General features: G+C 56.9%; 2 protein-coding genes across 4 annotated transcripts in view; one reads left to right on the plus strand and one right to left on the minus strand.

Moving 5' to 3' along the window:
* Window positions 1-108: 108 nt before the first annotated feature.
* On the minus strand, window positions 109-11,044 carry LHFPL4 (LHFPL tetraspan subfamily member 4; the record flags this gene model as incomplete). The annotated part of the gene is made up of 4 exons (XM_083869280.1): window positions 10,627-11,044; window positions 1,004-1,240; window positions 760-820; window positions 109-511 (listed from the first exon to the last, which is right to left on the minus strand). Exons 1-4 carry the CDS (start codon window positions 11,030-11,032, stop codon window positions 109-111), a joined length of 1,107 nt encoding a protein of 368 aa, XP_083725406.1. The 5' UTR covers window positions 11,033-11,044.
* A 2,298-nt stretch (window positions 11,045-13,342) lies between these two features.
* MTMR14 (myotubularin related protein 14) overlaps window positions 13,343-15,667 on the plus strand; it is a 31,746-nt gene continuing 29,421 nt past the window's right edge. For all 3 annotated transcript variants that reach the window (XM_083869227.1, XM_083869229.1, XM_083869228.1), the window contains exon 1: window positions 13,343-13,444. The gene's annotated coding sequence lies outside the window, so the exon portion shown is untranslated. The remainder of the gene's footprint in view (window positions 13,445-15,667) is intronic.

Here is a 15,667-nt window from a genome sequence, read left to right on the forward strand (position 1 = left end):
GGGCCCCATCCCGGCCACCGGGTCCCCTAGCTGTGGAGACAGGATCACGGAGCTGTACAAAATGGGAGTGGGGAGGGGTCCGGGACCCGGAGCAGCCGGCACGGGGCGTCACTGGGTGCGCGTTCGGGTGGGAGGCAGCAGGTCAGGAGTCCTGGGGATGTAGAAATCTGTTAAAAACTCCAAGACTGTTTTTTCCTTGAAACAAAACCGCAGCTGGATTCTGTTCTTGAACAAAGCGGATTTGAGGCATCCTCCCCCGGCGGCGGCCCACAGGCAGCGGTGGGTACGGAGCTGGCGGGGTGCGTGGGATGGTGGTGCCGGCGTGGACATGGAGGTGGCCGTGGATGCGGCGGGCGGCTGGCGCATCCCTGGCACGGGCTCCGGGGCCCGGAGGGCGGCGCGGGACGCTGTGTGGCCGCTGGCAGCAAATGAAGGGCAGGACAGGGAGGGAGCGCCCAGGCTGCCGGCCATGGGAAGAGGGTCCTGCTGCGGATGGTCGGCCTTATATCCTCTGCGGGGAAAGCACAGCAGGTTGTGGACGGTCTTGGGCAGGTGTTACTGCACCATTGTGCTACTTGTGTGTGTCAGGCATATGCCTGTCCCCATCCCTGCCACCCCTGTCTCTGCTGCCTCCCTTCCCCATTGCCCCCAACCCTGCTGCCCACACAGCCACGGTCCCCCCACCCCATCCCATCCCATCCCATCCCATTCCATCCCATCCATGTCACACAGACACCCAGCACAGCCACACCCAGAGACACCACAAAGGGACAGGGGACAGGACAGTGACACTCAAGGCTTACCGCAGTGCCAACAAAATCTGTGGAAACAGAAGAGAGAGAGGTCAGGCAGGGCAGAGGCTCAGCAGCTCCTTCCCACCCTGCCCAGCCTGGTTTGCCTTGCAGGTGGCAGTTTAGCCCGTGGGACCCTTGCCAGGCTGCCAGAGGGGCCAAGTCCCCCAGGCTGTTCCCACCCAGGATCCCCCCAGCAGCATGGTGCTCACCTTTGCTCTCTGTCTTGAGCTCCTCGTGCAGCAGGTCGTTCTGCCGGTTGCCGAGAACAAAGGCCAGGAAGGAAAGGATGAGGGCGTTGAGGATGCCGATGATGGCCAGGATATAAGCCCAGCGTACGGAGCAGTCGCCCAGGGAGTACTTCCCTGTCTTCTCCCCGCACATGTCCCGTATGGTCTCTGCATCCCAGCCATCGGGAAAGATCATGCAGCCCAGCACCAGGCAGAGCGCTGCAAGAGGGAGAGGAGGGGGAACCATCAGAGACAACGGAGTGACAGTGCCGGGCACTGGGCCCACCAGTCAGTACATGAGTGCAGCCCATGTCTGCCAGGGAGCCCACCTTGACCCCATGACAGCCAGGCAACGTGCCAGGTGACAGCCACCTCTGCCTCAGCAACCCCAGGGACTGTGGTTTTTGACTGTCCCAAACCTGTCCCATGCACAAATAGGGACTTCAGGCTCTTGGTTTCTACCAGCATCAGCCACAGGATCAGTGGTTGCCCACAGGCTTTCCTCATCACCACAAGCTCCCTGCATGTGGGCAGGAGCTACTGGTGCACTGAAGGCAGGGATGCTGCCTGTGGAGAGGAGTGGAATCCCCAGGAGCCCCCACACCTGACCACCATACAGCCTGCAAGCACCACTCCCACAGGGGTCACCTTCCCAGCAGGCCCCACCCAGCACTCTACGCTGAGCAAGGAGACATCAGGGAACACAGGGATGGAAATGCCAAGACAAAGCCTGTGACTGTCAAGGTAAGGAGGTGACTTTTTCTGACTACAGCAAGTACAAAAGCTCCTCAGCCCATATCAGCTGGAAAGGCTAAAAATAGTAATGATGTTGGCTGCGGTGCCCTGCAGCTACTTTTGCCCTGAGTTAAGGAAGAACCAAGAGGCTTGTGCCCACACCAGTAAGAAGTTATCTCTCCATCCCTTACAGCAAACACCCTGCAGGCAGGCAGCTGGCAGTCTGGCATGAGCTTTCTGGGTGCTGGCATGTGTTTTGAACTGCTCTCCATCGGGAAGGGGAATCCCAGGAGGGAGGGAAGTGCCTGCAGGGCATCACACCAAGAGTAGCTACAGTCCTTGCATCACAAAGAGCTGCACCCAGGAAAGGACAGGGACAAGGAGAGACACTGGCACATAATGTCACATAGCAACTGCTGCCTGGTCGCTGACTCCTCCACCCACATAGCAAACCTCCTCGGTAAAAGTGTCTTTGTGGACAGCGGCAAGCCCTGCATGCTGATTACTGCAATGCACAGCCCTGGTGCCACCCCAGCACCACACGGCTGCACAGAGCCAAACCGATGTCTCCATCGGCACCAGGGACTCCCAGCCAAGCACAGCCTGTCTGGGGGAGCTCCCTGCTCACTGGGGCTGGGCCAACCCAAAACCATCCCTCTGCAGGGAAACAATCAGCACCAGTGCCATGCACTGCATGCTAAATGGTGAGGAGCAGCCTGGCCTGCTGTTGACCTGGGCACCTTGGAATAGGAAGGCATTAATTCAGCTGAGGGCCTGAATTAAAGGGGATCAGGTGCAGCAGACCTGTGCCAGGGACTGTTCCTGTGAAAGCAGAGATGCTAAGAGGATTTTAGGATCCTCTGAGCTCCCAGTGCAGTGCAGCTATGAAATAAGTTAAGGTGCTCTGTGGCAACCCGCAGCAAGAGTGTGGGTTTACCCCCACAGCACAGCTCAGGCTGGCACGACCCAGTGTGGAAATGGGCACAGTGTTAAGAGACCTGCTGAAATCACTGAGGAGGAGAAAAGGACCACAGGTATGCAGTAAGCACAGAAAGCAGCAACTCCAGCTGCCTGGGTGGGCAACAGAGCTCAGCAACAGCCACTCTGGGCCCAAAGGAGAACAGGGCTGTGCCCAAAGTGGTAGGCAAATATGAGTTAAAAAATCAGGCACCAATTTTACCTGCACCAGCAAGGGCCTGGGCAGGCTCCCAGCCTTTGTGCACAGCCCTCAGTCAGTCCTTCACAGGAGCAGAACAGCAGCCCCTGTGTCTGTCGTTGAACTCTGCAGGCATTGGCATGTCCTCTGCATTTCTGAGCTATTATTTGGGGTCCATGCGGGTCCAGCTGCCCAGGTAAAACAGAAGCCTGCTGAGAGCTCACCACTCTGAAAACACCAAAGGCGTGAGTGTCTCCCAGGATATCTGCAAGTCCCCAACACAGCATGACAGGCAGTGATGCATGGGGCAGTGGATTAACATGCTGGAGAGCCACAGCACTCATGGAGGACATGAGAGACAGGGTTTAAGGCAAAAGTAGGGTGGCTCAAAAAGGTATGGGAGACACTTGTGCAGTGGGTTGTCACAGCACAGTCATGGGGGGACAGGCAGTGATGGCCACTGCCAGGACACTTCCTGGCTCCAGCCTGTGTCTGCTTGTTCTGATCCTTCTTCTCCCCATGTGCCTGCTCTATACTGCACCAGGGCAAAGGGAGTCTGTGCCCTGTCCCACTGAGCAGCTGCAGGAGCTCTACTGAAGCCCTCACAGCCCATTTGACAGAATTAAACAACAAATTTACTACTGGGCAGGGGCATGTGCCCAAGTCACCACACATACCCAAATGCATCTGTCTGAGGGTGACTGGCCTCTTCCCAAAAACCCCTCACTACTCCATAGCTCTCTGGGAAGTGACTGAAGTGGGGCTGTGCTACTGAAGGCAGGTCCCCTCCTGGTGAAGTGCAGCTCAGTGCTCTCCTCTTCCCATCTGTCCTACGTGTTTCCAGCAGCAAGCCGAGTCCTCTTCTCTGTCACAAGCAATTCCCTTTTCTGCACGTCCCCAGGCCACCCAATGTCCTGGAAACACCTTCCCATGCCTGCAGCAAGGAGTGACTTTGAGGAGCAGAGTAAGAACAAGCAGGGGATCCCCACACAGTCCACAGGTCTCAGCTCTGTCCTCTCCAACAGGTCTGAAGGATGCGGGGTCAGGGCTCTGCCTGCCCGTCCCTCTGCCCACTCCACCAGCACCTCCCTCCAAATGCCCCAAGGCTCCTTGCAGACCCACAGGAAAACCCTGGGTTTTGTTTAAAGCAGCCTATTTCTATGCCTTGCAACCACAAGAAAAGCACCAGGTGATGACTCCTCTATGAAGAGCCACTATTAAAGAGGAAAAAATAACCTAACTCCTGTCCATTTTGCTTTTAATTCCTGTTCTTCTGAGTGTGTGGTGCCAGTCTTCACTGTCAGAATGGCTGACTGGTCTGTCACACCCCGCAGCTGCCATCCTTCCCCTAGGCCTGGGCTCCAACTACCTCTTCTAGAGTTTTCCCAGTTGTAAAGACAGTTTTGAGAGCAGGCATTTTAATGAACACTGGGACAGAATGATCCTGCTGGGGCTGGGGCTCTGGCTCCATAAAACTGGTATTTCTTGGCTTGGTTTTACACCTGGTTCGTGACTTCTCACTCCTCAGTGCTCCCTTGTCAAGGTCCATTAGAAACAACATGGGCATCTCAAGGGCTTTTGATACCCTCACAAAAGAAATTAATCAGGGAATAAAAGGGAATTAAAAGGTAATGCAATGTTATGACTCAGGCTGCAACACTGGAGTGAGATTTCAGCAGAAAGAGGAGGCTTCTCCTGGCAGGGTAACACCTCCTGGTACAAGGGTACATTTAGCTAATTTGGACTGTCAGAATAACCCCCATGTTTGTTGAGTACCACTGCTCCACTGTCCTGAGCAGCTGTGCCTGCAGGATTAAAATCTGATTTTTAAAATTACTTTTTCTGTCTAGTTTAGTCTGCAGGTGTGAGGGAAAACTGGCTTTTCTGCCTGCCGTGGGTAGAAGGAGCTCAGGACATGGATGTAACCTCCTCCAGAGCATCACACCACCACAGAACACACAAACGGGAAGATGTGGGGTAATGGGGGGAAAACCAGCAATCACTGGGTCCAAAAGGGGCTTTTTAAACCTGGTGTGGGGACAGCACATCCAAAACCCTAGGGAAGAGGGGCTATGCTGTGCTGTTGGGATCTAGAGCGGCTACTTCTCACCAGAAAACCTCCTGAGAGCTGAGCATCAAAAGGAAAGAGGACAAACACAGTCCCCCTTCCTCCCCCTAAAAACTGAATCCCTCAAAAATAAACCAACACTAAGGGCAGCGTGCTCAGGACGGCGAGCACCGGCCATTTACACAGACACGAGCTCCCTTACGGCGTTTTGCTCCACGGGCTGTTTCTGTGCCAAAAAATCAGCAGGACTCAGAATAGAGTTATGAGTTTGTATGAATCAGAACTGACAGTTACTTTATCTGGAACAACACTTAAGGGATGTAAGCTCCAGGACACGAGCGGCTCCGAGAGGCCGGGCTCAGCCCCTCCCCACGAGTACACAGGCACATTAACAGCCGCGACGGGAGGGCTGCGCTGCCGCGCAAACCCCGCGGCTGCTGCGGAGCGCACGGCGCTGCACGGATGCAAGGGATGGGCTGCAGCCCGGCTCCTGTCCCCTTTGCAAGACCTGAGTGCTAGGGGAAGAAGAGGGGAATCTTCAAGAAAGCTTTTTTTGGGGTCCAGAAGACAGCAATTCAGCAAATGCTGAGGGGTTTTGCGGTGTTGTTGCTTTTGCTGCAAGGTCAGCAGATGGAAGTGGTTCATATATGGGCAATATTTCTCCCTTTGACAGAGAAAGGGCTTGAGGATAAACTGCAAAGTCACAGGATAGCTAAGGTTGGAAGGGATCTCTGGAGACCATTTTGTCCAAGCCTCTTGCCAAGGGTCACCTAGAACAGGTGATACAGGAACATGTCCAGGTGGGTTTTGAATGACTCCAGAGACAGAGACTCCACAACCTCCCTGGGCAATCTCACGCTCAGCAGCTGTCCCAGTTACACTCCAAGCCAGTTTGCAGCAATAGCATCTGCCTCATATTTTTTCATGAAGAATGTCAATGAATTACTTTTATATCCATAAAAACAATATTTTGAAACCTCAAAGTCTGTGAAAGGACTGGGGTCTCCAGCAAGTCACAGTCTTGAAGATGAGCCTGTCCTGATGTGATTCAGCAGAGCCACTGCACTGCTGCCACAACCAGGGAGGATTTTGGGGCTGTAGCACTCACTCAGGCCAGACCCTGCTTTCCCTTGGGGCTGAAGCCACACAGCTCCACCATGCTCAGCCCAGCAGCTGGCAACAATTCCCTCACTGTCACCAGACAGATATGAAAAAACTACACTCACACCGTCCAGTTGAAAGAAGAAGAAGGTTTCTTTTGGGATTCTGACTTACATAGTCTTTGGAGTTTGATTAGGGATTGGGGGATGAGGTTGACACCTCTTTGACCCCACTGGTAAACTTAGAAGTCCATCAATTTGTCCTTCCCCCTGGAAGGAATGCATAATTTACAGAACACCACTCTTTGTTTATGTTACAATGTGTGAGAAAGCTCCAGTACAAAACATAAACATAGGAAGGCTGAAAAATCTGGGCAACACCTCACTACTCCTCTCCATGGATATACCAAAACCATGCCATGCCCCCACTCAGATGGTGGCAAACACAGCTGAGGTGCAGAAGATTAAGCCCTGCTTAGGGATCTGCCTCTGCTCTCAGGCCTTGGAAGGGCCCATCCAAGAGATGAGTGTAGCTCTGAAGGGAGTCTCCCAAAGGAGAAAAGAGCTCAGATGGAATGTACTACCACATTCTCCATCAGGCAAGGTGGCTGGACATGGCACAGTCAATGCCAAAATGCCACGGATAAGGACAGAGCCCAGCCCTAAGGCCAAGAGCATGGCCCCAGGTGGAAAGGCACCCCATGCTTCATGCACCCCTAAGGGAGGGAGTGTGAAGGTCTCACCACACTGACTGCTTGACCTGCAGCACAGAGAAACACCTTAAAACGTGGCCAGTCAATTCCTCAATGTAAGCAGGATGGTGTGCTCAGCTGGCTGCCTCTTTTGACCTTCAACAGACCCTAAGTACAAAGCCAAAGACCCTCTGGAAACAATGCTGGGCCCACTCGGGGAGGCACATGGATGCAGTGTCACACAGAGGTGGCTGGGCTGTCTTGCAAGGGCATAAAAGCTGGGCACCAGGACAACTTTGTTCAAAGCTTGGAGTTAACTCACAGGGTGACTGTGTCTTATGCTAGAGCAGAGTATTGGGGAATCAGAGGAAATTCTCAGGCTCCTGGGCAGCCTGGTGGTGGTGTATTCCTGTGCTCTTATTTCGTGCAGATGAATCCCAAGGGGGATCACCCTCACAGCCCATTTGTGGAGGTGCTCCTCCACTAATTCGGAGTACTGGGGTGGCAGCAGGTGATGTCAGTCATACAGTTGTTGACATGCTCATGTTAAGGGCCCATCTCTGGTTTTATAACAGAAGGATTTAGCAAAATCTCCAGTTTTGCGTTACTGGGATTTTGAACAGGGCAGATGGCCACGTTTCTATTTGCGATAAAGCAGAGTCTTTCCTATTAATTAGATCCAGTTTCCTCCTAGGGGGGCAGTGGCTTTTGAGCTGGAGCTTTCTGTCAAGCTCTAATTAAACCCTGCCTTGATTGCTGTCCACTAATTAGACATCAATGATTCAAAGTTGGTTGGGGTTTTTTTGGTTTTTTGAAAGAGATTCAGAATTCCTCATCCTCCTCCCCCACATTCCTGCACTTGGTTTTTCTCCTCTGAAGAGCCCATCCATGCCCACAATCAGCAGCCCTTTACTCTGCACCAGCCATCCCATAAGGATGGGGTGGGGACACCTCTGCCCCATCTCTCTGCCCACCATCTGCCTCACCTGCCTTTCACCAGTGACACCAAGAGACTTTGGGCCTTACAGTTGTTTCTGCCATAGTAGTGCATGTCCTTTCTTCAGCTAAACCCTCACTGAGACAGAAGGAATGTCCTTTCTTCTCTGCTCCTCCAAGCTCTGCTCTGTCAGAATCCTCCAACCTCCCAGCCTCCCTGAATCTCTGAAGTTTGCCATCATGATGTGCCAGAGCCTGCATCAGGCTGTATCTCTGCCCTACCCATAAGATCTGGCCTGTGGTATTCTCTCCATAGGTCCCGGCAGCTCCTTCTCCATGCACAAGGTAGCACATCCACCTGTGGCTGCCTCAGATGTGCCCAGGGAAGCTCAGCCCTGCCTGACTCCTGCCAGAGTCTCTCTCTCTTGTTGGGACCACCATACCACCACCTCTGCATCCAGGCCCTCTCTGATGGGAATGTCAGCCTGTCCTGCAGGACAGCAGCTCTCTCATGCTGTCCTGTCTCAGGGCAGGGTGGAAGGCCAGTCTGTATTAATGCTGCCTTGGACTTGCCCTGACAGAGAAGCCATGGAGCCAAGCTGCTCCAGGAGAGCTCCAAGACAACCTGGGCTGGCTGGGCCAGAAGAGCAGCCCATGGCCCCAGTGAGCTGAGCACTGGGCATTCTCACAAGTGCAGCATAAACAACAGTGTAACTACAAGGTGAAAAGTGTGACCAAGGACAAGCCCCAAGGCAAGTTGAAGGGTACCCAGCAGTGACAACATCAAAGTGCTGTTATGGCCACACAAACCTGAGCCAGGACAGGACAGGAGGCACTGGGGAGAAGACCCAGGGCTGCCTCCAGTGCAGTGCCCTCTGCCACACTGCTCCCTGTGCAGCAGCAGCTGGGCACTCCAAGCCACTTGATTAAGCTGCCGACAATCGGTAGGATTTGGGCTCTGAGCTTGCTTTAAACTGATAAATCTTCAGGACAGGGAAAATTAAAGATGAGGGAATTTCCTGATAAGCCAAGGCAGCTCCAGGTCTGGCTATGGCTGTGATCTGGGTGAGGGGAGGTTAGGCTTTCCAGCCCAAGCCAGATGCAAGGGAAAGAGCTGGGCTAGCTGAAAGGTCCTCACACAGAAGGGCTGTATCCTTCCACATCAATGACTGGGGCCCTTCTCACAGAGAGGATGAATGGGGTCCTTTCACTAGGAATAAGGGGCATTGTAGGTCCTTCCAGTGGAAGCTCTAGGTCTGTTCACACTTAGTATGCAGTGTTTGTCCACACCTGGTAAAACTGGGCAGAGAAGGAAGTGAAGGGTCTTGCTACCAATGGAAGCTCAACATCATTCCTCAGGTTCTTTCTCCCAAAAGGACAGACCCTGTACGAGGACACCTTAGAAGTCTGTGCATAATGGGGTACTTGGGATCCTTATCAATACAGGCATCAGGTCCCCTTCTGGGGAAAGGTTTGGGTGATTGTACAGTGTGACTTTGAGGAGTGAGTCTGTGAGGGTCTTGAGGTACATCTGCAGTGGGGTTTCATCAGTGGAGGGAGCTAAGGAGGATCTACAGACAGGATCACTTTTGGGGAGGTTAATTACTACGCTTGAGTGGTCATGTCTAGGGAAACATCAAGGTAAATGTATGGTGTTCCTCTGTGGGAAGCACTGGAGAGAGCTGGGAGAGGCCTGTCCTCACAGCCCTTTCATGATGCAGGAGAGAGGGGGCCTGGGTATAATCTGTCTTTAAGGGGGAGCTGAAGGGTGCTTTTACAGGGATGGGGAATCCATGCATGGGCTTCTTCCAGTGGCGGGATCCCTTTGGGGGCTGAGTGTTCCCCTAAAGTGAGTATCTCTTGGGGACAACCCCATGTCTCTGGGGTTGACAGGGAGGCTAGTTCCTGATGTGGGGTGTGCTGGGGTGTCTGAATCCCCAGGGCTGACCCAGTGTGTCCTAGGCCATCTTGCACTTGGTCCTTGCCTCTGTGCAACAGATCCTGTCGAAGAGTGTCCCACTGCTGCTCCTTGACTGGGATGTACTGAGGTGCCCCAAGGTGGATCCCTAGCCCAGGATGTCCTGAGGTGCTCCAGACTATCCAGGCGTCCCAGGGTCACTGCCTGTTTTGGGGTCACCTGCAGTGGGTCCCTGATCCAGCTCTCCCTCTGACTGTGTCTCAGAGAGCCTTATGTTTCCCTGGGGTCAGACCTTGCCTGGCAAATCCCAGGTTCCAATGCCCCAAGCAGGTGCCACCATTCCTGGTGCCAGTGCCTGGTCTGGATGTCCCAGGAAGCCCCAGAGTGTCCTGAGGACATTTCTTAGCTGAGAAGACCCATGGCCCTACAGCACTTGTATCGGTCCAGCTTCCTTGAGCAATCTCAGTGTTCCCTGTGGCCAAGCTCTGCCTGGGGAGATCCAGGCAGTGCCTAGAGCCATCATCTGCTTGTGGTACCCTGTCAGTGCCAGTGCCTGGCCTGCTTGTCCCAGGAAGCCCTGGGACATCCTAGGGCCAGCTCCTGGCTGGGCTGCCCTATGGATACACAGTACCTGTACTCAGTCCAGCTTTCCTAAGCATTCCTTGTGTTCCTTGTGGCCAGGGGATACCAGGGAGGCCTGAGTGCCAGTGTCCCAAACTGGTGCCCATTCCTGCTAATCTGTCAGCACCAGCACCTGGCCTGGGTGTCCCAAGAAACTGCGGGGCTGGATCCTGGAACCACGGCCCTGCAGTGTTTGGACTGAGCCCAGCTTCCTTGAGCAACCTTGGTACTCCCTGCAGCCAGGGACCCCACTACACTGCCGGGGCTCCCGGGGCGCCGCACGCTCAGCGCTGCCCACATCCTCCCCACCCGTCCCCAACGCCAGGCCCGGGGCAGGCCGGTGCTCCCGGTGCCCGCGGCTCTCGGTGCCGGTCTGTACCTGCCAGCAGCTGCATCCAGGCGCAGATCTTGTAGACGGTGGCGGTGTTGCAGAAGAAGAACAGGGCGAAGCAAGTGATGCAGCCCAGCGTCAGCACCATGGAGAGCAGCACGAAGAACGCGGCCGCCTGGAAGGCGCCCGAGGGGATGGTGCTGAAGTCGGTGAAGGAGCCGCGGCACGACAGCTCCCGGCCCGCCAGCCCGCTGCCCACACAGTAGTGGAACAGCCCGAAGTACCCGGGCTTGGGTGTGTTAACGCTGTCGCCCACCCAGTAGGGCTGGATGAAGACCACCACGTTGATGATGGCGAAGCAGATGGTGAAGATGGCCCAGAGCACGCCGATGGCGCGCGAGTTCCGCACGTAGTTGTCATGGTACAGCTTGGAGGCTTCCTGCGAGGGCAGCATCCTGCCGGCCGCCGCTGCCGGAGGGCGGGAGGGGCCGGGGCGGCGGGGAGCCCGCCCGGGGTCGGCGGGGCGGGGGGGCCGCGGCCTAAGAGCGCCCGCGGGCTGCCGGGCCCTGCGACACCCGCGCCGCCATCTTGGCTACCGCCTCTGCGCCCCGCGCGCTCCCGCCGCGCGCGCGCCGCCGCGCGCCCCCCCGGCACTGCGGAGCCGAGCCCGGCCTGAGCCCGGCCTGAGCCCGTCCGGAACCCGAACCGAACCCAGCCCGGCCTGAGCCCGGCCTGAGCCCGTCCGGAACCCGAACCGAACCGAGCCTGGCCTGAGCCCGTCCGGAACCCAAACCGAACCCAGCCCGGCCTGAGCCCGTCCGGAACCCGAACCGAACCCAGCCCGGCCTGAGCCCGGCCTGAGCCCGTCCGGAACCCGAACCGAACCCAGCCCGGCCTGAGCCCGGCCTGAGCCCGTCCGGAACCCGAACCGAACCGAGCCTGGCCTGAGCCCGTCCGGAACCCAAACCGAACCCAGCCCGGCCTGAGCCCGTCCGGAACCCGAACCGAACCCAGCCCGGCCTGAGCCCGGCCTGAGCCCGTCCGGAACCCGAACCGAACCCAGCCCGGCCTGAGCCCGTCCGGAACCCGAACCGAACCCAGCCCGGCCTGAGCCCGGCCTGAGCCCGTCCGGAACCCGAACCGAACCCAGCCCGGCCTGAGCCCGGCCTGAGCCCGTCCGGAACCCGAACCGAACCGAGCCCGGCCTGGAGCCCGGCCTGAGCCCGTCTGCTCCCGTCAGGCCCGGCCCGGCCCAGCCCGGCCGAACCCGACCCGAACCGAGCCCCTCCGAGCCCGCCGGGCGCTCCCCGCGGGGGTCGGACCGCTCTGCCTTCGGCTGCCTTCGCCTGGAGCTCGGTTCGGCTCGGGTCTCGGTTCAGCTCGGATCCGGCCGGCTCGGCTCGGCTCGCCGGGCCCATTGCTCTCCCCCGGTCCGGCAGGACCGTTCCCCGGGCCGAGCCCGCCCGGGGCAGCGCCGGGGCATGGCTGCGATAAGGGCTGGAAGGTGCCCCGTGGGGGCCTGTGGCCGGGGAGCCCCGCGGGGACAGCGGGCATCCCCCCGCACCGGCACCAGCCCGGGAGCCCCGCGGGCGTAGCCCCCGCACGGGCAGCACACCTTCCCCACCCTCTCGGCGGGCACGGAGAAAATAAGTTGCCGACACTGTGGCTGCGCCCGCTTTGGGGCAGCAGGAGTCAGCCCCAAAACCTGTGACAGAGCGAGGGCAGGCACAGGGCTGTGCCCGGTCAGGTGTGGGGACAGGGCTGGGCACACGGCGTGCGGCAGGCCGGGTGTGGTGGAGAACCGGGCTGGGGTAAACGGCTACCCGGCAGTGTCACACAGCTCTCAGCATTGGTACACCGGCAGCTGCCCTTGCGAAATCCTGCCACCGCCTCGTAAGCCTCAAACCGGTCCCAAACCCAGCAGAGACCAGACCCCGCCGGGCCAGTTTCACTCTCAGGCAGAGAATGCACCGCGCTGGCTGCAGCTGAACTCGGCTGTCATTAAGTGCTTGTGAAGAGTCACAGCTGATCTGCAAATCAGACAAATGCAGATGAAAGACACATTGTGTTCCCCGCTAAGAGCCGAGGAGCCTCCGCCTGGGCACGGGCACCGAGCTGGCTCCGTGGCACAGGAGCCGGTGCCGCCCCCGGGCCTGTTCCCGCAGCGATACCGCTCCCCCCGCGGCTCCCCTGCCACGGGCCCAGTGCGTGCGGCCGCGCTGTTTAATTAACACCCGCCTCGGGGTTCTTTCTTTGGGCAGCGCCCTGGGCCCGCCGGCAGCGGGGCCCGCCCGGCGAGGCCTGACAGCGTTTGCCGCGTCTCCCTACAGGTGCTAACGCGGCCCGGAGCGGGGCCCGGCTCCCCGGAGCGCGGCCCTGTGCCCGGTGGCCGGTGCCCGGGGCGGAGCCGGCGCGCCGCGATGACGCCGGGAGCGGGCGGAAGGGGCGCGTCGCGAGCGGGCGGAAGCGGCGGGTGGGACGATGGGCCCGAGGCGGCGGTGAGCGGCGCGGCCATGGCGGCGGCGGCGGCGGCCCGCGGCTGCCCCCCGGCGGGCTCCGGGGACCGCGCCCTGGCCGAGCTGCTGCTGGAGTTCTCCCGGGTACAGTACCGCGCCAAGGACGCCGGCGGTGCCGCCGCTGCCAAGGTGAGGGCACCGGGGCTCGGGGGGCGCGGGGAGCGGGGAGCGGCGCGGCGGGCACTGAGCGGTGGCTCTGCGCAGGTGGAGCGGATCGAGCGGCGGTGCCTGGAGCTCTTCGGCCGCGACTATCGCTACAGCGTGATCCCCAACGTGCACGGCGAGGTCTGCGCCCACTACCCGCGGCACATCGTCCTCCTGGAGCGCGACGCCGGCGCCAGCCGAGACTCGTAAGGCCCCCGGTTCCCGTGTCCCGGCCCGGGCAGCCGACGCCCGGCGGAGCTGTTGTCCCGGGGAGCTTCCGCGGCTGCCGCTCCGGGGCTCCCGCTGGCCGGGGAAAGCCCTGCGGGCTGTGCTGTGCTAATTATAGCCGGTGGTGTCAGCCGCTCCCGGGACTCCCCTCGCTGCCGGCCGGGGCTGCCGAGCTCCTCTGGGGCTCCTCTGGGGCTCCTCTGGGGCTCCTCCCGGGGCTCTTGGGCCGCCTGGTGAAAGCTGCCAAGCTGAGCCTGTTACTCGAGGGTGTGAAGGAAAAAGGGTTGCTCCGGGGCAGTGCCAGCTCCGCTGCATGTGGCCCTGGAGTAAACCTGAGCACAGCGTTGGATCCTGGTGATTGTTGTGTTGCAGCTCGTCCGAAGGCTCAGGGTTGGGAGCAAGCCTGTGTGTTGCTCTCCCTGTCTTGATGAAGTGCCTGTAGTCTTGCAGCAAGGCCTCTGATGTGGGAAATATTAGTCTGCAAATCGTCTCAGGGCAGGGGGTCTGATATGGGCTAGGCAGACGAGACAGTCCAGGCAGATATTTCTGTCATCCCAGACAAGGTTCTGGGTTATTTTGTCTCTCCCCACCGTGGTGAACAGGTCAGTGGGTGCTGAGGTTTAGCGAGCTAATGGGAAATGCTTGTTCAGTGTGGTGCACATCTGAGCCAACACACTTCTGGACTTTGACCCACAAGCTCAGGATCACGTTGGTCTCGCTTCTGGCTGAGTATGAGCTGCTCCTTCCAGCTCCAACCACAGCCTCTCATTTTTTTCTTTTTCGTTCAACAAAATGTAGTGCAGTTTTGCACTTGACTGTGTGTCCATGACAAGAGTGATGTGTTCAAGAGGAGGGTCAACAAGTCCTTCTCACATGTCCAGCTGCTTTGCCTGAGGAAGGAAAACCATCAGCTGCCGTGCCGGCGTGTAGGCTGGGTGCTGTAGGAGGGGGTCTTTGGAAACCAGCCACAACTGACTGCCAGGTGGGAGAGTTTCTGCCTAACAGTTGGATGAGATTAGAAAAGATTAAACTCCTTGCTGCAAAAAACAGGAAACTGAAGTATGAAGCTGTTAAATGTAACTAGAGGAAGCTTTAGGGAAGAGAAACTGAATGCTTCTGCTTTTCCTGCTCTCGCAAGAGGAAAGGATGCTTAATTTTTCTGACAGGTATTCAAAACAAGAGTACTTACATTTGGTGCCCCATTTTCTTCCGTGACCTTTGCAAGCCAGCAGTGACAATTCACTGTATTTATACAGATTCTTGGCAAGTTTTGATTTACTACCTCAAAGAGAGTCACAAAACCAGACTACACTTCATTGTCACTATCCTGATTCCAAGGTGATGATTTTTGTAAAAGCCACCAAGTGATTTTTAGACAAATGCAGCTTTTAGTTTAATCATTTTACTCCTACAGAACAGTTTTGAAATAGAGACCATTGCACATCTTGTGTTATGGAAGGCAAGAACCTCTTCCAGTGAGCAAGACACTCCGTCTAGGACTGAATCTCTTTGGCTGCCGCTTGTGGAACCACAGAACAATTTGAGCTGGAAAGGAATTGAATTAAAGATCATCCAGTTCCGACCCCAACTGCCATGGCAGGGACACCTTCCACTAGATGAGGTTGCTGAGGGCCCCATCCAACCTGGCCTTGAACACTTCTGTTTTTATCTTTGCAATATTTTCAGTCAGCTGGTAAGATCTACTTGAAGCTTCACACCTCTGAGAATACTGAGGTGCTTTGGAAGCAATTTTCACATGTACAAATTCTTTGCTGTACCATCATTTCTGCCAGTACAGCTGCTTCTGGAGCCATGTGGGGAAACAGGAAAAAATTGATCTTTTAGCCCAGATCAGTTCGTTCTGTAGCTGGGCAGCTGGAGGAAGAAAGAATGTTTCTCAATCAAAGTTTGTTAATAGTACTCTAAAATCCAGGCAGGTGCAGGAGGAATTCTGTGTGTTTTGAACCTACTTCTGTAAATTTTACTCCTATGTATGCTGCATTTAATCACTAGTTCCTGTAAAAACATTACATCTGCTCTTCAGAGCAGCTTCCCCTTTGCTACAGGAGTCTTGCTACAACTGTGTTTCCATGTTTGTCTCTTGCATTACTGAGGGTAGTTATTATGATGAGAAGATATGAGAGCCTTATTTGTAGCACATCCATGCCTGATGGGAGAGAGGGTCTCTCCAGTGTGTGTGT

The sequence above is a fragment of the Zosterops lateralis genome, assembly GCF_965231275.1.
Source record: "Zosterops lateralis genome assembly, chromosome: 11".
In the NCBI taxonomy this organism is placed as follows: Eukaryota; Metazoa; Chordata; class Aves; order Passeriformes; family Zosteropidae; genus Zosterops; species Zosterops lateralis.